General features: G+C 37.1%; 1 protein-coding gene across 2 annotated transcripts in view; it reads left to right on the forward strand.

The window, feature by feature from the left end:
- The window catches only part of MORC1 (MORC family CW-type zinc finger 1), a 175,596-nt gene that overhangs the window by 51,976 nt on the left and 97,498 nt on the right, over window positions 1-26,122 (forward strand). For both annotated transcript variants that reach the window (XM_023210742.2, XM_023210752.1), the window contains exons 9-14: window positions 1,036-1,161; window positions 8,239-8,318; window positions 9,146-9,216; window positions 11,316-11,380; window positions 13,666-13,809; window positions 15,969-16,123. In XM_023210742.2, the coding sequence (XP_023066510.1) occupies window positions 1,036-1,161; window positions 8,239-8,318; window positions 9,146-9,216; window positions 11,316-11,380; window positions 13,666-13,809; window positions 15,969-16,123 (641 nt within the window). The remainder of the gene's footprint in view (window positions 1-1,035; window positions 1,162-8,238; window positions 8,319-9,145; window positions 9,217-11,315; window positions 11,381-13,665; window positions 13,810-15,968; window positions 16,124-26,122) is intronic.

Genomic DNA, 26,122 nt, shown 5'->3' on the forward strand with positions numbered 1-26,122 from the left:
TTATGGCTTCATCTTCATTTTTGAAAATTTCTTGGAGCTCTGCCTGTCTTACTGAGTTACTGGCAATAGTGTTGACCTGTTGAGTAGTTCCCCCTTAGACAGGCCTTACATTTTTTTCCCATCATCTTTGTCTTATTCTGGACTGAGGTACAAGTGTAAAAATGATGGGTTTACAGCTCTCTGCTTTCCGTTTGACCTTGTAGAGTGGCCTTTTCTGTGACCGAGTGGTAAAGAGCATCGCTTCTTCAGCGTGGCTGGGCTTGTTGTAGATCTTTATTTCCTATCTTATTGGAGAGGATTTACAGTTCATAAATGGACTTTAATATAGAAGTTCCCTGGAGTTATAAGTATACAATGACATGGTAATTTCCCAAAATGCAGCTTTACAAGGGTAGTTTTCTTCATAGGCTATTTACATTGGTTTTGCTTCCATTTTATTGCCTTCCCATCCTTTATTTTTCTCTTTTCTCCTTTTTCATTATCATGTGGTCCGATGCTTCCCCTCAACTGGCCATAAATACTTATTTTAATACTTATTGCTCTTATGGAATGAAATTTTATGTTTCTTGATCATAATTTTAAAAGCAAAGGAAACATTTTTACTATATTTCTCTGTTTATAAGGACTTGATGGAAATGCTTTTTATTCATGTGAGCCTGGATTCTTTTTGTTATGTTTGAACAAGGGATTGTTTTGTTTATTTGACTTGACTTTGTTCTCCTAAGTCAACAACTTTAATGGAAGGTGTATTTTAGATTGCTGATATAAGCCTTCTTAGAGTCAGTTGGTTGCCAACAAAAGTTCCGTTCTAACCAAAGTGTAGATTACTTGTGTTGGGCCTGTGTTTAGAGGCCTCCTTAATGAAGTGAGTGTTGTGAGATTTGCTGGTGTTTGTGGTGTCATTAGTTTTAGAAGAAAAGTTCCTGAAGCTTCTTGTAGTAACAATAATAACCTGATAGTCTGATGTTATTTCTTCTCGAAGAGATGTAGTTGTTGTGTCCTCTGTATTGTGACATTTTGTATTTTCTATTTCAGTTTCCCAGCCAGGTGGTCATTCAGAGCCTACACATCTGTTCTATATTTTAACCCATGGATGAGAATATTCATTCAAGCCAAGAGAGTTACGACTAAACATCTTTGCTATTGCCTCTACAGACCCAGGTAACTCATCTTTCTTCAGTTATCTGCGCGGAGTTTTTATTTATAAAATCGATGTGCTCCCTAAAGTTGTCAAAGTGAGGACATTGACTTTGATAGTAAGATTTTTACATTATAAACAAAATTTAAACCACATCCGGGAAGGTTTGCTAAAGAGTAATTGGATGTGAACAAATATTTGGCAGTAATAGAAGCACACTGCAGTGAGCATGCTAAGTTAGATCATCACCCCGAGTAGAAATTTGTTTTTTTTGGCCGGGCGCGGTGGCTCAAGCCTGTAATCCCAGCACTTTGGGAGGCCGAGATGGGCGGATCACGAGGTCAGGAGATCGAGACCATCCTGGCGGTCAGGAGATCGAGACCATCCTGGCTAATATGGTGAAACCCCGTCTCTACTAAAAATACAAAAAAAAAAACTAGCTGGGCGAGGTGGCGGGCGCCTGTAGTCCCAGCTACTCCGGAGGCTGAGGCAGGAGAATGGCGTAAACCCGGGAGGCAGAGCTTGCAGTGAGCTGAGATCCGGCCACTGCACTCCAACCCCGGGCGACAGAGCAAGACTCCGTCTCAAAAAAAAAAAAAAAAAAAAAGAAATTTGTTTTTTACTTCAGTGAATTTTAGGTGCTTTGACAACAATTAGTTCCACTAAATGATCGCAGTTCACATATATCTTCTGTTTACACAATACATTTGAACTATTAAACCATATATGTACATGCTTATATTATACATAGAGAATGAATATATTTATAAATATGTATCTGGTTGATTTATATTTTATATGTTTTTTTACTTTAACATAAATGTTTTCAAGGTTTTGTTGTTGTTGTTTTGAGACAGAGTCTCTCTCGTCACCCAAGCTGGAGTACAGTAGCGCAATCTTGGTTCACTGCAACCTCTGCCTCCCCGGTTCATGTGATTCTCCTGTCTTAGCCTCCTGAGTGGCTGGGATTACAGGCGTGCACCACCACACCTATCTAATTTTTGTATTTGTAGTAGGGTTGAGGTTTCACCATGTTGACCAGGCTGGTCTCGAACTCCTAACCTCAAGTGATCCGCCTGCCTTGGCCTCCCAAAGTACTGGGATTGCAGGCATGAGCCACCATGCCTGGCCATCCACTAGGCCCGGCCTTTAAGTTTATATTTACATATTATAAAATCCATTTTATCCAACTATGCATGCCATCACAATGGTCATTTTCTTATTGTGGTTTCTGGGTAGTCTTTCATTTACGTGCCAAACATTTATCAGATTTGTCTGTGAGTCTGAGATTAGAGGAAAAGAAGCTATTTGAAAAAGATACTTGCACATGCATGTTTATAGCACCACAATTCACAATGGCAAAATCATGGAACCAACCCAAATGTCCATCAGTCAGCAAGTGGATAAAGAAACTGTGGTATATATATACAATGGAATGCTACTCAGCAATAAAAAGGAATGAATTGACAGCATTTGCAATGACCTGGATGAGAGTGGAGACTATTATTCTAAGTGAAGTAACTCAGTAATGGAAAGTCAGATATCGTATGTTCTCACCTATATGTGGGAGCTAAGCTATGAGGATGCAAAGGCATAAGAATGATACAGTGGACTATGGGGACTTGGGGGGGGGAAGAATAGGAGGGGGCCAAGGAATAAAAGACAACATATTGTGCAGTGTATACTGCTTGAGTGACGGATGCACAAGGATCTCACAGATTACCACTAAAGAACTTCCTCATGTAACCAAACACCACCTGTACCCCAATAACTTGTGGAAAAATGGAAAAAAGATAAAATTAATTCTTGTTTTGAGGACCTTGATATCTATTGGGAGAAACATTTAAGTTGTGTACACTGCCTATATATGTGCCTTTTTACCTGAACTATTTCATTTGATTTCTGCAGTAAGACTGTGTGTTAGGTTATCATCATCATTTTAGAGATAAGGAAATGTTAAAACTAGAGAAGAACTCAAATCTTCTGGCTCTAAATTCTTTAACAATCCAAATTCAATGCTGCTTCTCCTATAGCACATTAACTCTTTATAATATGTCTACATTTGTCATCTTGTCTTATTTGCATGAAAATGCAGTAGCTGTCCTGAGAGGGGCCTTGCAGTCACTCCTAAAGATATTAATACTAAAATTATAGATCTCTGCATCGTACTCCCTGAGCACACACCAATGAATTTTGCAAAAGCTTTACTTTTGATTTCTAATTATACTGCCCATCATCTTTCGAAAATAAAATATTCCAATCCTGAGACTTTCCCTATAAATCAGTGCATTCATTTCCTAATAAATATCAAAGCAGTGTTTCCTTTTCATCAGTCTTATTCTTCTGGGGAGCGCCAAGTGTCTCCTGAATCAATCAATATAGCCAATCTTTTCAAATTAAATTTCTCTCGGTGAGTTTGGGTAAAAAATAGTTTTAGCCCATGGAAAATGTGGATTTGTCTCTATTTTCTGAGGGAATTTTAGTAAATTGAGTGTAATCTACCTAACTTACTTATATCAAGTGATGGCTGCTTCCCATTCGAGTGTATTGCAACGGAACGGACTCCCACCCAAGATGAGTGCAAATTTGTCTCTGGAGGAGTCTAGATCATGGAAGAAATTATTACTTTGGAAAAAATTTCTAGGTGATTTCTCAGGTCTCTTAAACATTTTAAAAGTCTATAATTCTTGGAGTCTTAAATATTGTTTATATAATAAAGACAAATTATTATATGGTTATGTTACTTGATCGTAGGCAACAAACATTCTTCATTAACATTGCTTAACCATAGACCCATGATGCTGAAAGGAGCCCAAACGAGTTGGGATGGGTGTTACCCTGCATTCAGAGGAATCTCATGGTCCTTTTTAAGTTATTCAGGGACATTAACGCTATGTTCTGTTGTTGAATACTCTGCAACACTATACTTCTGAAACAGAATTCAGTATTTAGGGATGCTTTCCATACCCTAACACCCCACCCACCCATCAGACTAGTAATTTTTGAACAGTGATTCTTTTGTATACCATGCATGTTATGTGTCCATTTTTGAATTTTTACAGTACTGAATTATTTAATCTTTTATTACAGTATAATAGTTGGAAGCAAAATTTGGATTAGCCAAACCTGGATATGAATTTAGGTTTTGTCATTTACTAGTTGTAGACCTTTGGCAATTACTTGAGTCTTACTCTCCTCCACTGTGAATTGGGAATTCCTCTGCCACTGAGGTTATTATGAAGACTAAAATAAAACAGTGTTTTATGTTAAACATAAAAACAGTAAGGTTTCTGAAATGTTTGTAAACCAGTAGTAGTTGTTATTATACAAATGCGTAAGAGCAAGTGGATAGAATGACCACTATGTGCAAGGCTCTCTTGTAGGCATTGGACATTTTGCAAAAGCAAAAAGAGAAAATTCCTGGGCTGGGCATGGTGGCTCACACCTGTAATCCCAGCACTTTGGGAAGCCGAGGCAGGTGGGGATCACCTGAGGTCAGGAGTTCGAGACCAGCCTCGCCAAGAAGGTGAAATCCCATCTCTGCTAAAAATACAAAAATTTAGCTGAGCATGGTAGCTTGCACCTGTAATCCCAGCTACTCTGGAGGCTGAGGCAGGAGAATCGCTTGAACCCAGGAGGCAGTGGTTGCAGTGAGCTGACATCACACCACTACACTCCAGCCTAGACGACTGAGTGAAACTCCATCTCAGAAAAAAAAAAAAGCAAAAAAGAGAAAATTCCTGCCCTCATGGAGCTTATATTCTAGTGGGGGAAGAAAGACACCATGTAAATTAAAATGGATGATATAATATCAGGTAATTCTTTTTTTAAAAAATTTCAACTTTTATCTTAGATACAGGAGGTGCATGTGCAGGTTTATTACATGGGTATATTGTGTGATGCTGAGGTTTGGGGTATGGATCCTGTCACCCAGCTAATGAGCATGATACCCAAAATGGATGATTTCTACCCATACCCCCATCCCTGCCTCCCTCCTCCCCCGTCTTGTATTCCCCAGTGTCTTTTGTTCCCATGCTTATGTCCATGTGTGCTCAGTGTTTAGCTCCCACTTATAAATGAGATTATGAGGTACTTGTTTTACTGTTTCTGTGTTAATTCACTTAAGATTATGGTCTCCACTGCATTTATGTCACTGCAAAGGACATGATTTTATTCTTTTTTTATGGCTGTGTAGTATGCTGTAGTGTATATGTACCACTTTTTAAAAAATCCAGTCCAGCATTGATGGGCACCTAGATTGATTCCATGTCTTTGCCATTGTGAATAATGTGGCAATAAACATGTAAGTGTGTATGTCTTTTGGGGCAAGTTGGTTCCTCTTAACAAAGGTCCATTGCACAGGTCCACCTGAGTATTTTCATGACATAATCGTTGACTTCTATCAGAGTGAGCAATTCAAGAGAACAAAGTAGAATTTGCAACCTTTTAGAACCCATCTTTAAAAGTGACAGACCATCACTTTTGCCATGCCACAGGTCAGCCTAGATTTAGTGTTGCGGTGGGGGCACCACACATAGGCATTAATACCAGGAGGAAAAAAAAAACACAGGAGACATCTTGGATGGTGGGTAGCACAGTGAGTTATGCAATAATTTTGTAGGAAGATGGTTCCAGAAGAAGGGGACAGTAAGTGCAAAGACAGCAATCAAAGGCTAGTCTAGCTAGAACACAGAAAACAGATTGAAGTAGATTGGTCAGATCAGGTAAGGCCTGAAGCAACATGACACGAAGAGGTGGCTGTATTGAGAATGGAATAACTTGAGCAGAGGAGTGGCATTACTTGATCTACGTTTTTAAAAGATTATTCTAGCTGTTGAGTAGAGAACTGATTTCATGGGACAAGAAGAAAGGAGGGAAGTTGAGGTAGGATAGATACTATTACTGTATTCTAGGAGAGAAATGAGCTTGAGCTCAGGTGGTAATGGTGGAAGGGATGAAAAGTGTCTGGATTACAGATGCGTTGTGAAGATAGAGCCAACAAGTCTTGCCAATGAATTGGATATGGAGTGGAGAGAAATTGAGGAGTCCAGAAGGCCTTCTAAATTTTTATCCTGAACAAAATCTTGGGAATGATAGGGAAGGTGCACATGTAGAGGTTAGGAGGAATGGTGGATGGACTTCTCTTCATATCATAGTGGACATACTAAATTTGGGAGGTCTATTGGACATCCACATCTCTACCTATCGATATTATATGAACCAGAAAATTATTGATCCTGCCTAATTACATGTTGTAAAGAATAATTAAGGATTAGAATTATTTTTACAATATAATTAAACCAGGTAAACTCTTAAAAGAAAGAATTATGATTGAATACTACAATGTAGTTATGATTTACAACTGGGGGCTAATTTTTTTCTGTGTTAATAAAAGTTCAGAACTGTAGTTTTCTTTACTTGAAGTCTGTTTTTTTCAACTTAAATTTTAAAATACTGTATTTGATATTGGCCAGAGTATTTTGAACAAATGTTTTAAGTGTGAAAATTAAAGTCAAATGAAAGTTTAAATTTCTGCAAGTTGTTCTGATCAAGCCAGTCACCCAAAATGCTGTATTAAGTTATGTTCCATACTTCTTCAGCACAAAGCCTTGAAAGGTACTTAGTGTTTCTTCATATTTTTATTTCTCTTGATGGAGAAGGGTTCTATTTTCCTCATAAAAGTAGTAAAATTAATAAAAATGTATACAATACAGAATTAGATACGGGGGAACAAATCGAATAACCAAAAGCCCTTTTTACCACTTGTCATTCATTCTGTGCTATAGCAATCTGTAATGTTCCCCAAAGGGGAATCTCTGTTAGAAGTTTAATAAGTATCTTTCCAGATTGTTTTCTACACAGTTTCGTATATGTGCACATGCATGCATGCACATACAGATTTTTTTTTTTTTTTTTTTGAGACGGAGTCTCGCTCTGTCGCCCTGGCTGGAGTGCAGTGGCCGGATCTCAGCTTACTGCAAGCTCCGCCTCCCAGGTTTACGCCATTCTCCTGCCTCAGCCTCCTGAGTAGCTGGGACTACAGGCGCCCGCCACCTCGCCCGGCTAGCTTTTTGTATTTTTTAGTAGAGACGGGGTTTCACCGTGTTAGCCAGGATGGTCTCGAACTCCTGACTTCATGATCCGCCCATCTCGGCCTCCCAAAGTGCTGGGATTACAGGCTTGAGCCACCGCGCCCGGCCACAGATTTTTTTAAACATAAAATTATATACAACTTGTTATTTTCTCTTACAGTTATATCTTGGAGACTTTGTCATTGTTAAATATATTGCATAGCACTATGATTTATTTAACTGTTTTCTTACTGATGTACATTTAGAGTTTACAGAGCTTTGAGCATTCTCAAACCAAATATTATTCTAGAATTTTTCTCTCTATGATGATTTAAACCAATGTTTTAAAGCCCAGTTTGGGGAATTTTCTGTAACAGATGCACATACTTTCAACTGTATTCAGAGAACCTCAGGTTCTGTAGAGCTTTTCTCACCTGTGCTTTGTTCTCTTTGAGTTTATGGATATATACATGTATATATTTTTTCCTTTATTGTTCTAGAGCATCTTTGCCATCACTAAAACAATGGACCTTGAAAACAGGTTTCTCAATCAATAAAGTAGAAAATGTGCTTTTGGTAATTTAAAATGATACATGAATGTGTGTTTCTGAGCATCGCCGTTAAAGATAATTGTTTTGGGACTAGGAGAAGTAGTTTATCCAGTGTTGATGATAATCTGAGTAAGAGGGCTATGCATATTAACCAGAAACTTTGATAAGGGAACAACTTCATAAAATTTTTTAAAGAAAATTATCCTATTTTAGATGTCGAAGTGAACATTTGTGTGGGCAGATTTTCTTATCACTCTCATGAAGTCTCCTTACAAAAGCAACATTTCTAAGTAGCGAAAGGCAAGGAATTTCGCTTAGGTATAAAGTTTGCTAATTTACTAGCTGGATGCAACTCACTCGATGAATCTTTCTTAATAATTGTGTATCTCTGGAGCATATAGTCTTACTAAAGAATATTGCCTTATGTACTTTAAAATGATAGTCTGACTTGATTATGTTCTTTTTTCTTTCTTTTCAGAAAGTATCTTTATGTCACATCTTCTTTTAAAGGAGCATTTAAAAATGAAGTTAAAAAGGCAGAAGAAGCAGTAAAGATTGGTATGCGATTACCTGTAGCCTACATCATTGTTGTTCAGTCATTCAGCAAATCTTAATTGTGCACTGATTCTGAGACATACATTGCTCCAGGCATTGTAGGAGCTACTACAATTAATTAATTGTAGTTTCTGTCTCTGTGGAACTTCAAAACACATTCTTTCAATCTCTGAGTTTGTTTACTCATGATATTATTTATTATTGTAACTATGATCCTGAACACACTTCAAACTAGATTGATATTTGTTAGAAACCTTGTTTGTCTGTCTGGACATGGTGGCTCACACCTATAATTCAGGCACTTTGGGAGGACAAGGTGGGAGAATCACTTGAGACCAAGAGTTCAAGACCAGCCTGGGCAACATAGTGAGACTGTGTCTCTATTTTAAAAAATAAAATAACCCTGCTTGTCATAGCACTGTGTTAGGTCATTTTAGATCCCTGCACTGCATCTACTTTCAGAAGGATGTTCTACATATTCACTCCTCCTATTGCAGGAACAAAGCTCTCTTCCCCAGTATCTGGGAGTGAGTAGTAGCTCTACGTCTATATTTTGTGGATTTTAAAGCATTTTCTGTCAGCTAAAAACTCATTTATGACTTTTGAATTTATATTTGTATATTTATGTCCTATAAATTGTCATACTTAAATGAAAGCCCAATAGAAGGAAGATTTAAAATGTGTAAAAGTTATAAGAGGAACATAGGGTTTTCTGAGATCATGGTCTGTATGCCATTTTTCACTGGTCATGCTGTATGTATGGAAAATACTCACTTAAAATTGCTTGAAATAATTTTGCTATATTATAACTATTCAGCTTCTACTTCTAGCTGAATTCACATTGAAAGAAGCACAAATCAAAGTAAACCAGTGTGACACAACCTCTTTATCTTCTGCCAAGGTATGACATGTAAAGAGAGTAGTCTTATTAAATGGCAAATTGTGTCATTTGCTTTTTCCTGTGCATAGTTGTCTCTTATCATCTACTTCCTAAACTTTTAAGCACAGATAAGCTCAGAAGATTAAGTTGATTTTAACTCAGGTCAACAGAATAGATGAGTGCAGAGAAAGGAGAAGAAACTCAGCAAGTGGGGGCAAGGCTGAGGCAGAGACAAAAGATGAACAGAACATGGGGTGAATTTGAAATGGGGCAGAGCATCACAAGCAATTTCTTTAAAATAGAAAGGAAAGTAACAGGAGAAAGGGAAAAAATAATGAAAAGCCAGCAGAAGAAAAAACTAGCCTATCAAGTCTCCTTGAAAATATCTATTCAAATTATAGCTCCCTGTGGACCTAAATAAATGAGGAAAGCAAGGAAAGGTCTAATAAGCACTCCTTCCTGCTAGTGCTAGGAATTATATACTGTAATTATGAATATTAATAACAATGCTTTCAGCTTCCAAAGCTCTTTTATTATGAGTTGCTCCACACAGTTCATAAACATGCTTTGTAATTCTTAACAATATGCCCATGAGTAAGATAAGTTAAAAAGAACTATTGTTATTAATTATAATGCATTGCAACTAAGAGAAATAGAATATTGCTGCAAGACACGTATTGTAAGTTTGCTAACTCTTACCAAAAATATGGTGTGAAGCTTTAAACGATGGTGAATCATTAAGCAACATATTTATTTGCTTACATGCAAAAGGATAAGTAGGAATATGGAGGTAAAATGCCGTACTTCACCTTCTCTTCATCCTCTTCTACAGACTGAATGTATGAATCCTTTCAGTGATTTTGCCATTTAACTTTCCAGGACCAAGGCTGTGTCTGATAAAGATCTTTCACATCTAAGGTCTTGAGTAAAGGATGACATCAAAGAGTAGTTCGTGGTAATGCCCCAAAGCTAATTCTGTCCATGGCTTGCCCCAATTTCTTAGTTTTTTCTTTTCATTTTTTAAATTAAAGGTAAACCTATCTTATTGTTACTGATTATTGATTTTTAATAGTTTAAGCTTTTTAAACTTTTGTTTTTAAGAAATCATTTCCCTTTGCTTTATATGTTTGAGAGTCCAGAGAAAGACTAATGGGTCAGGACCTTGCTTCCTTTTTGCCTCCTGCTATTTCTTCTCCCTGCCTCTGCTCTGTGCTCTGAGGGCAGGCAGGGTAGGGAAGTCCTTGACCAATTTGCTTTGTTGATCTGATGCAGTCTGGTTTCTTTAAGGCAGAGAAGAGAGCAAAGCAGAATGACCTGAACTTTTGACCTCTTAAATTCTTCTGGACAGATGAATTTTAAATGGAATACTTGCCAACCATTTTCCACTTTCTTTTACTGGAAATTCAGTGAAAATAGTGTTCATTCAGTGACGTACCATACATCAAAAGAGATACCCACCTTTCACCTCAGGAGGATGAAGCATGTTAAGAGGCTATTCTGATGCCTGAGAACAACAATCATGAATTATTTCTCTTCTGCTTGGTTAGAGGGAGCGTACCAGATTTAGAGTAGTGAATGAGTTGGTATATCAAATCAAAAGTGTTAATAAGAAAGTTAACTGGGCATGGGGTATCCTATAAAGGGAAAATTTGAGAAATATTAGAGGTATCCAGAATTCGATATGAAGAAGATATTTTCTGCTGGCTACTAACCAAATTTCTCAATTATCTTTTTTTTTCCTGCAAAAACACTTAGTGGTCACATAATTGAGCATTTATTGTTCTCACAAACAAAAGTCAGAACCTGGGTACACTAAATAACTCACCCAAGTTTTCGTCAAAGACTTTGTGCCATTATGGAGAACAAAGTTTCTTTCTCTAAAAGGCAGAGAGGATAATCTGAATATGTACAAAAGAGAATAGTGGGTTAAGATTTGGTTTATCTTCTAAGGTGTTGAAACTGAATAATTTATCAAGTATTGAGAATCTACGATGGTAGAATTGCATTAGGTAATGTGAGCTGTTGTTATGCTTGAAACATTTGTATAATAGGATAATATCAACTTGCTTTTTGTTAATTCAGTGACATTGTGTTCTCTCCTAACCAATGCACTTCTCCAGGAGGTATTACAGAGAGCTCTGGAAGATGTAGAAGCAAAGCAAAAGAATCTTAGAGAAAAACAAAGGTGAGACATAAGCTTTTTTGTTTGCAGGAATCCTCTGTACTGTGTTAAAACAAATTCTGGTTTCTAAGTAGGTAGATTTAGTGGTTATTGTGACAATTTTTTTTCAGTTTGTGACATCTTATAATCTGAAATCTAATATAGTCAAGGTCCCAAAACCAAGATAAGCAATGTAAAACATTGATAAAGTATATATTTACACGTACACGTGTGTGTCTACATAATGTTAAAACTTCCAAAAAAAGTGAAAAACTAGTTCAGCATTTAATTGTTTGGGCTAGATGAAGATGTCTGGATGAGGGAGTGAACTGCCTGGAGGATCAGCTGATAACTCACTTTGCCTCTGTGTCATTTGCCATTTAAATTCTAGAGAATTGGTTCCAGTTTCTTCCCTTTGTCTAGTAGCTTAAAATTTAAGATAGGAAGTAATGTTTCACGTGAATGTATTGCTTATATATCGCTAAAATAAAAATAGCAAGGATATGTTAACAAAACCAGATATTTACATTTGTAAGATTAACTTGCTGTCCAACTCAAATGCTAAACAAGTTAAACTGAAAATAGTCACTGCTGCCCACATAAGATCGGACTTTGAAAGCTGTGATACCTTTGTGAAACTATTTTTAAGGGAAGTATGATTAGTTCTTAACATTATTTTTTGTGAACCATGCACTGACATCCAACCATAACTTTCCTCAAAACTTAAATTTTAAATGTCACTTTTGCATTTATCACAATAAATAAATGTGAAATGTTACTTATGCATTTACCAGAAAAATTTAAATAAATGTCATAGAAATTGTAATTTAAAAATGAAGCCCTAAGGCTTTAGAAATAAAAACCTTCTTGAAACAAGTTCACTGTATGAGATAGTTCATACAGTGAAATGTTTGAAAACTGACCAATCAACACTTTATTAATAATAATGCCAGTTGCCATGAACTTGTTTTAATGGTCAAATGCTGGGTTTTTTAATCGAAGAATATCAGTATATCATTTAATATTATAGAGTGACTATGTCATATACTGTAATACCCTATTTAGGTATCCCTTATACAGTCAGTACTTTTGTTGAATAGTTGGGATCTCATTAGTGAGTAGTGATTTTTGAGAAAAAGTTTGATTCCTATATGTTTAACCTTAGATATACATGCGTTTAATAAATATATAGTATATTAACTCATATCTTATGTTCTATATATATCATATCCACATGGAAGGACTCATAGAACTTTATAATTGTTCTTTAATGATAGATGCATTTAATTGGTCCAGTAAGTATATTATGTCAAATGTAATAGCACGTGGTCATAAAACAAAAGACCAAGTTTGTGGAGAGAGGGGAGCTACAGGGTGAGTGCAGGAGAATTATTTTTGTTGTCATCCTTGATTGGGTAAAGAAAATAATGATTGTTATGTACTTAATCTGTTCCAGGCTTATATTTAACATTATTTCTTTTAGTTCTTATAACATCACAAGTGGCTAGGCAGGTATTAGTCCCATTTTTCAAATGAGACCGAAAGTTTAAGAGGCACAACCATGGTTATTACAAAAACAGGCTTGTGTCTGAAACCAAGTCTACCTCTCACATCTAGGCATTTTCATAGCTTCTAGCAGCCTCTGATATTACAGATGTTTATATCACAACTCCGTACTGTAACTGTTTTTATCACATTGTGGTATTTCTCAATTTCTATTCTATACTTTTAATAGAAAACTCACACAAAACATAATATAGAAGGTCAGTCGGAAAAACAGGAGCTCATATCTGTTGCCCTTGTAAACTTGCTTTATGATAATAACTTATTTACCTTGTATTTTGGAAAAGGTTAAGAGGAAGCCAGAGAATATCTTTTGGAGCATTCCAGTCTATGTCGGATATCTGGAGACTTGAGAAGATGCTGAAATTTAGAAATCACACCTACTGTTAGAAATACTTAAAATTTAAAATAGCCAAGTCATCATTTTGTAAAAAATGCTGCAATGTACCGATAAGACCAGTTAATGTTTTACAACTCTTTTAGCATTTTCTAGTTCTTGTCAATTTAAATTGGCAGACGTGTTTTTGAATCAGTGAATGCTTTTGTTTGACTGGCATAGTTACTAGCATCATGTTTATGCAGAATACTTGGCTATACAGAGACAACTGAGTGTGCCTACCAGATTTTGCAAAATATTTGGATATATACCTTTGACGTTAACCTTCTAGTTTAATTATTAGCAGTTTCATAAACTATATATGTTTATTTAATAAACAACTTTTTAAACTTTCTGAATCTAACTCTAGAGAATTAAAGAAAGCCAGAACACTCTCCCTGTTCTATGGAGTGAACGTGGAAAACCGAAGCCAAGCTGGAATGTTCATTTACAGTAATAACCGTTTGATCAAAATGCATGAAAAAGTGGGCTCACAGTTGAAACTGAAGTCCTTGTAAGTATGTTTTTGCTTTCAGAGGTATAAGCAGAGAGAGGGAGGTTATAGTAAGATGCTGTCTGTGGAGTGAGATGAGTGACTAATCACAGTGGGAGCAAGTGTCATAGTCTCTATTCACCCTTCCTGTCGATATGCAGGCATTAATCTGCCTCATTTATAATATCAGTGAATATGCATGCATGCCCTAAGGAAAAATCACACTTTGGGAAATTTTCTTCAATGCATTGATTGAGCAACTTGATGTGGGGCCATTCCTTGTGCCACCTCTTTGGCTTAAATTTTTAATGCTTTACCAATTTAAAAATAATACAAGCATATTAAATAAATTTTAGAAGAGAAAGAAAAGAAAAATCCATAGTCTTGTAAAGCAACCCTATTAACATTTTGTGCAGCCCCTACATGTATGAGTTCATGCCAGTGACCTGTATGATCATATGTTACTGAAACTCTCTAGCCTATTTGGATTTTAGAGTAATACATTCTCATGCTTTCCCAATGGTCTGAAACTTCTCAGGCTGCTTTCATCAATGATGTAGAGTCCTGAAGAGACACACAGAAAAGGACAGGATCAGACAAGATAATCATGACCAGTAGAAAGGGTCAGGGAGCATTTACTATCTTGCTTCTTCACTCTCAAGGAATTAGCAATTCATTCATTGTTTGTTTAATAAGCACCTATAGTGCAGTGTTGTATGCCAGGCACTATACTAAGCTCTGCTGATAAATGGCCCTTTTGCTAAGGAATGTATAATCAAGTGAAAGGGACAAGCATATAAATGCATATTTTTATATTATGTGAAAATAAGAATTATCTTATAAAACCTAGATTAGTTGGATTTCTTGCTTAAATCCCAGTGCACTCAGCACTGCTTGCCATGGGCTTCCAGTTATCTGGCCTCTAACTGGCTGTGGGACCTCACCCCCTACTAATACCCTACCCTCTCTGCATTTCCTGTTCCTCAGACCTCCTAAGCTCATTTCTGCACTGAGACCTTGGGACATGCCATTCCTCGGCCTTGAACCTTCTGTCCTCAGATGTTCTTACTGCGGGCCTTAACATGCCATTCAGCCATGAGCCTGAAGTATTTTCCACAGGAAGGTCTTCCTTGACTGTCTTATTAAAACTGGTCCCTTCCCTTCCCCCCACCTGTCACTCTTCACATATCACAGCACCTGCATTATGTTACTCACCCCACTTATCACCATCTGAAATGATCTTGTATACTTGTCTGTTTATTAGCTTCATGCCTGCCACCCTTCTGTAAAAGAGAAACTTCAAAGCCAGAGGGAACCTATACTTCTGGTTCTCACCATATTCTTAGTTCCTGGAACAGGGCTAGGTGCTGAGCTTGAATGAATGAATGAATGTTATGTTAGAGGTGAGCATCCAGTGCAAAAAGAGCATTTAGGAGGGACAGTAAAGCAAACTGGGGAAGTCAATTTAGGCCTTCTAGAAGAATGAAGCCCAAATTTAGACTTAGAGAATGAATAGTGAAAGGAAAGCAAGGTGGAAGAGTGAAGTGGTAGCAAAACACGATGGGCAGGGACCCCAAATTGTGAGGCTTTGACACATGTGCCATACAAAAGGCAGCCTAAAGGCTTAGACAATTGTATACTCTTTCCCAAAGCAGGTTATGTCACCAAGCAGATTTAAAGTGAAATACTCATTACCCTGTGGGATAAGCCAACTCTGTGATTCCTTCATAGAATTCACTTAGCACCCCGAGGACCTCTGCAATGGAGAGGAGAAATCCAATCTGATAGATGAAATGCAGAGAAAGAAAGTGGTTCTCTGGCCACTGTCATTTAGAAGATTATGCCAGTTTATTGCAGTAAGGCACCATGGTTTTTAATGTCAAAAGGCCTTGCCTTCCCAGCCACCCTCACTCTCCATGTAAGGTGATAGGTTTGTAAAACGAGTCATATTAACTCAGTAACATTGTACTAAAGTGATTTTTTTATTATGGTACCAAACATGTTGGGATCCCCACAGATTTGTGATAACGTCGTTAGATAACTTGTTAAACTTTGACATGGTCCAGACCAACAGAATCAATTTATTTTTGGAAAAAAAAATGATTTCAAATGACCAGAATATATTTGATTTTTTTCTTTAGCCAAATTTTCAAAATTTAAATATGCATATATTTTCTCAGACTTGGCGCAGGCGTGGTTGGAATTGTTAATATACCCTTGGAGGTCATGGAACCATCCCATAATAAACAGGAATTTCTCAATGTCCAAGAGTACAATCATCTACTAAAAGTCATGGGACAGTACTTGGTCCAGTACTGTAAGGACACCGGCATCAGTGAGTATTCAGTAGTCATAGTAAGTAGGAGATACTTACCAGTGGGATTACTTTCTGTGATTTCTTTAAGCTGACATGATTATCTGAATTCAGATTACCAGCAACTAAAAACTCTGAAAGGGAGCTCCTGCTTTAAAAACAGGAGTGTGAAGGAAGGAGTGAGAAGGGAGCCCATTTCAGAATCTTTCCCAAACTATCGTGAAAAACAAAGCAGCAGATTAGAAATTACAAGGGAATGGCAATCAGAGAACAGAGTGAGGTGACAGCTGACCATGGAGGAAGGAAACAGAAGATAGCTCCAAATAGACTGAGAAACCCTGCTCTGGGCGCTGGGACTCCACTGTGTGAGAGAGCACATAGTCCCATGCAGACCTTAGTAGCTCGTATAATGTTACGTCATACCATAGAGTAAAAACTACTGACCCTGGGTAACTGTAGATATGTTAAACTCTTTTTTTTTTTGTCTGAGATGGAGTCTTGTTCTGTTGCCCAGGCTGGAGTGCAGTGTTGCAATCTTGGCTCGCTGCAATCTCTGCCTCCCTGGTTCAAGTAATTCTCTGCCTCAGCCTCCCAAGTGGCTGGAATTACAGGCACCTGCCACCACGCCCGGTTAATTTTTGTATTTTTAGTAGAGACAGGGTTTCACCATCTTGGCCAGGCTGGTCTTGAACTCCTGACCTCGTGATCTACCTGCCTCAGCCTCCCAAAGTGCTGGGATTACAAGCCTGAGCCACTACGCCCAGGCAGATATGTTAAACTTTGTTTTGTATAGTTAAAAATTCTTGAGTATGTTAATTCCAGGAAGATTTCAATTAAAAATTTCTAAAATCAATAGATCTGGAAACTTAAAAAGATAAACTTTAGTTATCTGAAAAATGTGATTTATTTAGATCACCTCACTCCCCAGAGACACCTGAACAATGAGATGGTGTGCTGTGCATTAATTAAACTTCTTTTTGTTTTTCAATATATATTTTAGAATCAAGGTGTACATGTGCAAGATCATTACAGAGGTATATTGTGTGATGCTGAGGTTTCGGATATGACTGAACTTGTCACCCTGGTATTGAGCATAGTACCCAATAGGTAGTTTTTCAGCCCTTGTCTCCCTTTCTCTCCCCTTTTATATTCCTCAGTGTCTATTATTCCCATCTTTATGTTTATGTTTACCCAGTGTTTAGCTCCCACTTATAAGTGAGAACACGTGGTATTTGGTTTTCTTTTTCTGCATTAGTTTGCTTAGGATAATGGCCTCTAGCTACATCCATGTTGCTGCAGAGGACACAATTTCATTCTTTTTTATGACTGTGTAGTATTCCATGGTATGTGTGTGCCACATTTTCTTTATCCAGTCCACTGTTGATGGACACCTGGGTTGATTCCGTGTCTTCGCTATTGGAAATAACACTGTAATGAACATACATGTAGATGCGTGTGTCCTTTTGGTAGAACAACTGATTTTTCTTTGAGTATATACCCAGTAGTAGGATTGCTGGGTTGAATGATAGTTGAAATCTTAGTTTTTAAAGAAATCTCCAAACTGCTTTCCATAGTGGCTACATGAATTTACATTCCCACCAACAGTGTGTAAGTGTCCCTCTCTCCACAGCCTGGCCAACATTTTTTTTTTTTTTTTTTTTTACTTTTTAACAAAATCCATTCTTACAGGTATGAGATGGTATCTCATTGTGGTTTTGATTTGCATTTCTCTGGTGATTTGTGATGTGGACCATTTTTTTTTCATATTTGTTGGCAGCATGTATGTCTTCTTCTGAGAAGTATTTGTGTTCTTTGCTCACTTTTTCATGGGGTTGTCTTTTGCCTGCTAATTTATTTAAGTTCCTTATCGATTCTGGGTACTAGACCTTTGTCAGAGGAATGGTTTGTGAATATTTTCTCCCATTCTATAGGTTGTCTGTAAATAAACTTACTTTTAAGTTATACAGACATAGGGCTCCGTTTATGTCAAGAAATAGGATATCCTGTATTCAATGATTTGGATGAAGTATGTATAATTCATGCACATTAAAAATATGTCTATTCCCTTGAGTCAACTTAAAATCTTCACTTGAAGTTGTAATTTTAGAATATTTTCTTTTCATTTGTATCCATCCAGCTGTACCTAAAACTTTCTCACCAGCACAACAGGGAAAAGTGTAGGAACTCAGTGGGAAATTATGAAAGGGGGAATGAGATTGAGGGGACAGATTCTTGCCGAATCTGGGTTTTCATGTCATGGTCTAAAACATACTCAGAGTGTGTTCTGTGCACCATTAATATCAATATCACCTGGAGTTTGTTAGAAATGCAGAATCCCAGGCCCCACCTGCGACCCACTGAATTAAAATCTGCATTTTTACAAGATCTCCCGGTGATTTATATTCACAATCAAATTTGAGAAGCACTGCTCTGAAGAGTATACCTTTGTAATTTTTCCTGGGATAGGCATATCTTTTTTCATGTGTATTTTTTTGTTTTTCAGAAACATGTCTGAAGTTATGCTAAACATGAGAATGATTACGTTGTCTGGCAGGGTTTGCTAAAGCTGTAGAAAACATGTAAAGATACACATATCAACATAAACATAGTGAGGTTTAAGTCAAACATCTACTCTCTGGTCTTTAACTGCTAGTATGACATGGTATAAAAGGAAAACATTAAGCATTTGAAAATCATGAACCTCCCCATACTCCTCTTGTCTTCGCTGTAATCCCTTTCTTGTCTTCATCCTTAGAAGAAGGAATTAAGTCTTCAGAAAGAGGTAGGCATTAGATTTAAAGGTTGTAAAAGTTATTTCCATCTATGTCACACTCGGGAGAGTCATACTCAGTCCTCTTTGTGGGTGGAGCTCTCTTGAAGCCCCTTTGCTTGGTATGTGGGTTCCCTCCCAACAGTTGTACTCCCAGGTACAAGGTATCATTTACTAGCCCCCACTGCTTACCTAATTCCCTGTCCTTATCTAATTGTTTCTCTGTCTTCTACCTAATTGCTTCTGTCTACCTGTTTCTTAACCTTTTCAACAGATGTAATAGAGTTTAAAATAAATATATTTGTCTTTTTATTATTATTGGTTGATAACATATTGTTTTCACAATTCCATAATTATCTATGGATTGGTAGAGGGCTAGAGGATACTGTCACAAAAGATGTTTCTCTAGAAGGAAGATAGAGACTAGAGGAAGGATAGCAGGCATGTGTATTTGTTCATATGTTTCATTTCATCCTCAAACTTCTTTATCAAACTAAACCAAGTAATCAAGGTCAGAATTGGTAGTTTCAGTAATTTGTAAGGAGATTGACCTTCAAGGTCTTTGCTTATTAACTGCCACAGGAATAACCAAAGTTATGTAATATTTGACTATCTGAAAACCAGTATTACAGGGCACACATTTTAATGAAAAGTATTTAGGTAGATTTTTTTTTTTTTTTTTTTTGGCCTTGTGAGTAAAAGATGGAGTCTTTATATTTGCTGAAAGTCTGATGTGTTTTTAGGGAAAACTGGGTCCTTGTAAAAATCAAATAGGCAAAAAGAGAAGTGGAGAGGTAATGCCAGGTGGTGGTGCCAAGGTTGTCTGGCTATTTATCTTACTTTTGTTTGTTTCTAACGTTTTGCTTTCTCTCTTTCCTCCTGTCTTGTGAACTAGGCAAGGTGGGGGGAGGAGGGCAGCAGGAGTAGTAGAGGTCTCCTTCCTTATCCCCCACTTTGAGAATTTTCACTAATTAGTGGGAGGGTTCACTTTTATTTTTACCTTTTGAGTCTTTTTTATGTCATTTATCAAATCTACACTTACTTTCAGCCCAGCTGATGCTAAGAATCTCAGAAATATTTTCCTCGTTTCTAAGTCTGACCTCACCTCACTGTCTGCCACTATGTTTTCTGAAGCTTTATATATCCTTATAATAAAATGGAAATAGTAATCATCAGCTTTGGGGAGTAGGGAGAGAAGGAGAAATAAAAAGTGGGGAGAAACATTAAATGAAATTTGGGTTTGAACAGGAGCAATTATGAAAAATGTATTACTAAACTTTTCCAAAATGGATCAGAATTGAGCTGGTGTTTCGCAGAAGAATTCAAATCCTAGTTCTTCAGTTGGCAAAGAGGGTAAAATTCATTTAGCCCAGTCACTTTTAATCCCCTCACTCTCGCTGCCTTTTTAAGCCTGAATGCGGGGCCACCCGTGAAAGGAAAACTGCTCCCTCTTGAGGCAGCCCATGAATTTGCACAACACTATTAAAAAATACGTAGATCTTCATATTAAATCCAAATCCATGCCTCATGGATTCTTTCATTCTACCATGCTAGGCACCAGTGTTCTAGGACCAGCAAATCAGACACGGTCTGTCTTCTCTGAGATCTTACAGTCTAGGGTGGTGCTATGGTCTGAATGTTTGTGTCTCCCCTACAAATTCAAATGTTGAAAATCTGACCCCCAGGATGATGGTATTAGCAACTGGGACTTCAGCGGGGTGATGAGGTCATGAGAGCAGAGCCTTCATGACTGGCATTAGTGTATTTATAAAGGAAGTCCAAGAGAGACCCCTCACCCCCTTCTCCATGCGATGTTCAAGTGAGAAACAGCCATCTAAGAACCAGGAAGCAAGCCCTCACCAGACTCAGAATCTGGCAGTGCCTTGATCTCGGACTTCCCAGTCTCCAGAACTGAGAAATAAGCGTGTTATTTATAAGCCACTTAGTCTATAGTATTTTGTTATAAGCAACCAAATGGACTAAGACACAAGCTAACACGATTTGACAATTAGAAATAGGATTAGTGCCCAACAGAGAAGAATGAAAACTGCAGAAGCCAGTGGCCAGGAGCCCACAGTCTGTAGGCCAGGGAAGGCCTCCCCGAGGAAGTGATGTTTCCTAAGGCCTTAGGATGGGGAGGGGTTAGCTGGGTTTACTGAGTTCTTCCTGTTTGGGGCCAAGGAGGGGAGGCCTAAAGCTTTTCTAAATGGCAGCCCCCCCAGGTATTTGAAGACAAGATTATGTCTGTCTTCAGTCTTTGTTTAATCTTGACTAATGTTTCCAAGTTCAAGAATAGCAATTATTCTTCGTTTGACATGGTATTAAATATATTTACCATCCTAGCATTATATTTTAAAATGTATTACCTAGAAACAAAATATGCCAGATGAAACCTGAACAGCCTTGACTGAAATGGGATCCTCATCTTTCTTTCGAGTTGTTGGAATCTTACTGGTACACCTAAAAATATGTGAACTCTCAGTAAACACATTATTGACCCTCAGTGTCCTCATTACCAGTTAAAGTTTTTAACAAAAACATTAATATGTGTTCTTGTAAAGCCATACCTCTCTTTTCTTATTTTTTCCAGTAAGAGGTTTTGAGCCCTAGTGTAAAATCATACATTTAACCCTAGTAAAGTTTGTCACCTTATTAGGCCTCATTCTCTCAGGTTGTAATGACCTTTTTTTGGAATCTAATGCTAACTTCTAACTAATGTGTTATATTCCCAGATTTATGTAAAGTCTGGCTAGTATTTTCTGTGTGACTTCATGTAAACCCAGTTGCGTAGGACAGGAAAATCAGACACCCTGACCCTCTACCAGTGATCTCCACTGAGATAAAAGTGGGTACCTTGGGACATGTTTTCCTGATTGTGCTATCGCCTAACCCTTGTCAATTCCCCAGTTTGTGCATAATTTTGAAAGTGAGAAATAATATTTGTTACATGAATATTTTCTTTAAAACGTAGACAATGCTGTAGTGCCTGGATATAGCTAGTTGCTCACCACAGAATTTTGTTTTCCATATAATGCAATTTAGTCTCTAAGATCTCAGAAAGGGACTACCAGGAAAATGAATATAACAACTTTGCTAAGGATACACATCGAGTGAGGAGGCAAATATTAAAAGGTGAGAATATGAGACAAGTTTATTTGAAGATGTAGTCTCAGAAACAGTTCATATCTTTTTAATTCAGTTTTTGAAGTTAAGGATTTTATGTATGCATCCTGTTTTATTTAAAAATATTATCAACATATTTTATATTATTTTAAAATTTATTATGGTGTTATGGGCTGAATTGTATTCCTTTCAAATTCATAAGTTGAAGCCCTAGCTCCCAGTAGCTCAGGCTGTATAGGGCCTTTAAAGAAACAGTTAAGCTAAAATAGAGTTGTTAGGGTGGGCCCTAATGCAATCTGACTGGCGTCCTCATAAGAACAGGAAATTCAGACACAAAGAGACATACCAGGGATAGGTGCACACAAATCAAAAAATGTGTGAGGTCACAGGGAGAAGGTGACCATCTGTAAGCAAAGTAGGGAAGCCTCAGAAGAAACCAAGCCTGCCAATACCTTGATCTTGGACTTCCAGCCTCCAGAATAGTGAGAAAATAAATAAACTTCTGTTGTATAAGCCACCCAGTCTGTGGTATTTTGTCATGGCAGCCCTAGCAAACTAATACATATGGGAGATTTCAAAATTAGAATTAAAGAGAATTTTATAATGAAACTCTGTAAACCCATCAACCAGCCTCAGTGATCAACTTGTAGGTGAACTGGTTTCATCTGTAGCCCAACTATTCCCTGACAACTGGATTATGAAGGCAGTCCCAGACCCTGTATAATTACATCCATAAGTATTTTAGCATTTATTCTAAAAGTAAGTACTGTTTAAAAATCACAGTACAAATATCATTACCTAAAAGTTACTACCTTCTTAATATAATAAAATATCCAGTCTGTTGTTCATATTTCTAATTATCTCCTGTCATAAACTGCAAGATTCTTTCTCTATCACTCTCTCCCTCTTCCACTCCCCTCCTTTTGGTTCTTCCTTAAGTTTATTTGTAAGAAAACCAGATTGGTGGTCTTATAGTTATCACACAGTCTAGATTTTGCTGACTGCGTTAGTAGGAGTAGTTCAACAGGTTCTTCCATTCTGTTCATTTTTATTTAAATTGGTAGACTAGCAGCTTGCCCATTTAGATGTGTCTTTTTTGTCAAGATGTTTCATAGGTGGTAGTGTGTTCTTCCACTGGGAGGCTGATTATCTCTCTTTTAATGATATCAGCAATTAGTGATCAATGCTCAGATTCCTTAGGAGTTCAAAAAATTGTATTCTAATTATATTATATTTTCTTCATCAGCTCTAATACTTCTATAAGGAAAAACTGTCTTTCATCTACTACTTGGTTACCCATGTTGGTATTTTTACTGTTTAACAGAAGCAACTGAACTCTATACTGCTAAAAAATTGCTTTGGATAAAAGTTTGGTGTGAAAAGAATAAGAGACAATTAAAAGATTAAAATATGATACAGACATTTTGCCTAATTGATTTACATGACATAAATATATACTCTGTTTAAAATCATTACGTCATGTCTGCTCCCAGCAAATAAAAAGATGGTTCAAGGGTTCATCAAATTGACTGTTGGAAAAAAAAAACCACATTCTTGGATTTAATTCATTTACATTGCTTTCAGCTGGTAATTGAAATTATTACCGTTGACAGCACTTATGCTTCCTTTTCTTTCTGACTTTACCTGTATTATCATGATAATGACATTTTTTACAGCTACAATGAAGTTTTTTTGCTAAAATATCTCCAAGGATCTCACCCATATTGCAAATAAAATGTCTAAGACCCTTATTCTTTCTGGAATTCAGTGAAATTTGATTCTTATAGTTTGATTTTCCCTGCCATACCTAAAAGAAGACCTCAAAACTCTCCTCATCAGCCTGCTTAAGAAGAGTAAGTTATATTGAATGACTCTGAATTTAAAACTGCAGTCAGAAACCGGATGTACAATATGAGGACTGTAGGTAATACAGTTGTACTGTATATGGGAGTTTATGGTTTGGTAAAAGGTTCACTTCCCTGTAATAAAGCAGCTCACAATGCATCTTTGAAGTAACATGCTGAGATTCATCTTTTAAACGTGTACATATAAACCCTTTGCATTATGGCTTTAAACACAATGGTAAGGAATGTCTTTGAAAATCATGTTTTAAACACTTGCTTACGAAGTTCACAGTTTGCTAAATGGTTCATTTCACTCTAATAAAGCAGCTCACAATGCATCTTTGAAGTAAAAAAAGGTATTGTATATGGGACTTACACTAAGTGAGTAGGTTTTAGCTCCTCTTGCCACAAAAACAAGAAAAATGGGTAACTATGTGAGATGGAGATATTAACTTATTTCACTGTAGTAACCCTTTTACTATCTGTATGTATCCTATAACACATGTTGTATACTTCAAATATACACAATAAAGTTTATTGTAAAATATTCCTCTAATCCATGAAAAATAAAATAATGTAGCCAGAATTAAGCATACATTGTATTAATAAAAATCAAATATGGATCTTTAAGCTTTTAGGAACATTAGGTTAGTCAGTAATCTTCACATACATCTTGAGTAAGGAGAGTTCTGGTAGAAAGGTAGTCTAACTCAGGTATTGGGGAGACATACAAAGCTGACTAGGCAATCGCCCATGATAACACAGAATTCCTTGGGAATACACTTTAGATTTGATTTTTATGTTTAGCTTTGATTTCCACATTTTAGAGGGAAACTGAAATGTATCCAAAGGAGAGCAGTGACAATGACTAAGTAAAAATATAACCTAAAAAAAGAAGGTCAAATTTATTTCTTCCTGAAGAAAGAACCAGAAGAAACATAATTTTCCCCAGTGTTGTTTTTTAAGATTTGCCATAATGAGGCCTCTAGCCGTCTCCCTTCTAGTCTCCCTGCACAGAATCATGTGGTTCCCAATCAGGAGCCAAAATGCCCTAGGGCATCTTAGAGTATACCAGGGAGTCCACGAATTCCTAAGTCTACCAATAATTGTCTAAGATGGCGTTATGCCTCATACATCTATATGCTATAGATTTTCAAATGTATAGAGATGTAGTTGTGGGTAGTAAAATATAAAATTACTCAAAGTGTTATTAAATTCATAATTTGTTTACTTTTTGTCATATATTTTCTTAGGTTGAGGGTGTGGGTTCTAAAAGTTTCTTGCAGCATGTGGAGATCCTCACACTTGAGAAGGTGGGTAACCAGTGATACGAAACCAGAGAAAATGATGCTACTTGGCCTTGTTAAATGAGGAAGTTGACATTTGGAGTGAATTGGACCAGCTGCAGACTACTGGAATTTTGCAGGGGAGCGTACTGTGCTTACAGTAGAGTAGAGAAGTGAAAGTGTTCTGATAGCAGCTGCCACATAACTTTTGCCACTGACTGGACTCATAACATGAGACTAGCACAACTACACGCCACCATACCCAGGAGGCAAGAGAAAGGGAAGAAGGACTGTAGCATCTTCACCACCACTGAATATACCTTGCCTTGCTTTTTTTCACTTCAAGTAGACCACCTTGGGAAGTGAAAAACAAACAGGGATAGCAAATAGGCCTCAATTATGTTGGGACTCTCTCATTACCCGTGCACCACACACTAAGTCATCATGGCATTTCTTCCTGATAAGCAGCGGTTGGCCTAATGGTTCTTCTCAAGAGTGTATCAGGCATCATTACCAACTGATTGGAGTTGACATTATCCATTGAAACCAGTTTGCCATCCCTAATCCAGAGCTTTCATTAAGAACAAAAATGATAAGCGATCCCACCTTGGACCAGATTAGGACAGATCTGATGCCTGGCTGTTACCTTAGCTTTAAATGAGAGGAGTAATGACAAACAGGACGGTATTCAACAGAGGAGGAAGAGATTTAACAGTTCCCTGAGAAAAGGTATGAAATTTCTATCTCAGGAGATCTTTGGAATATAATCATCTATTTAGATACAGAACCATCTGAAAGCAGGAACTGATTTAACATTCTCCAGGTATACCATTTTTCTGGTGCTTTGAGTTTATAAACTGTTTCAGGCCTCCTTATTTTGATGGAGACCATCAAAGCTTTGCTGTAGTAGTTTACTATTGAATTTGATTGCGTCTCTCCTAGGCTAATTGATTCCCTGGATGTCATTGTACGTTCTATGAACAGATACAAAACTGAC

The sequence above is a fragment of the Piliocolobus tephrosceles genome, unplaced genomic scaffold, assembly GCF_002776525.5.
Source record: "Piliocolobus tephrosceles isolate RC106 unplaced genomic scaffold, ASM277652v3 unscaffolded_20, whole genome shotgun sequence".
Taxonomy (NCBI): domain Eukaryota; kingdom Metazoa; phylum Chordata; class Mammalia; order Primates; family Cercopithecidae; genus Piliocolobus; species Piliocolobus tephrosceles.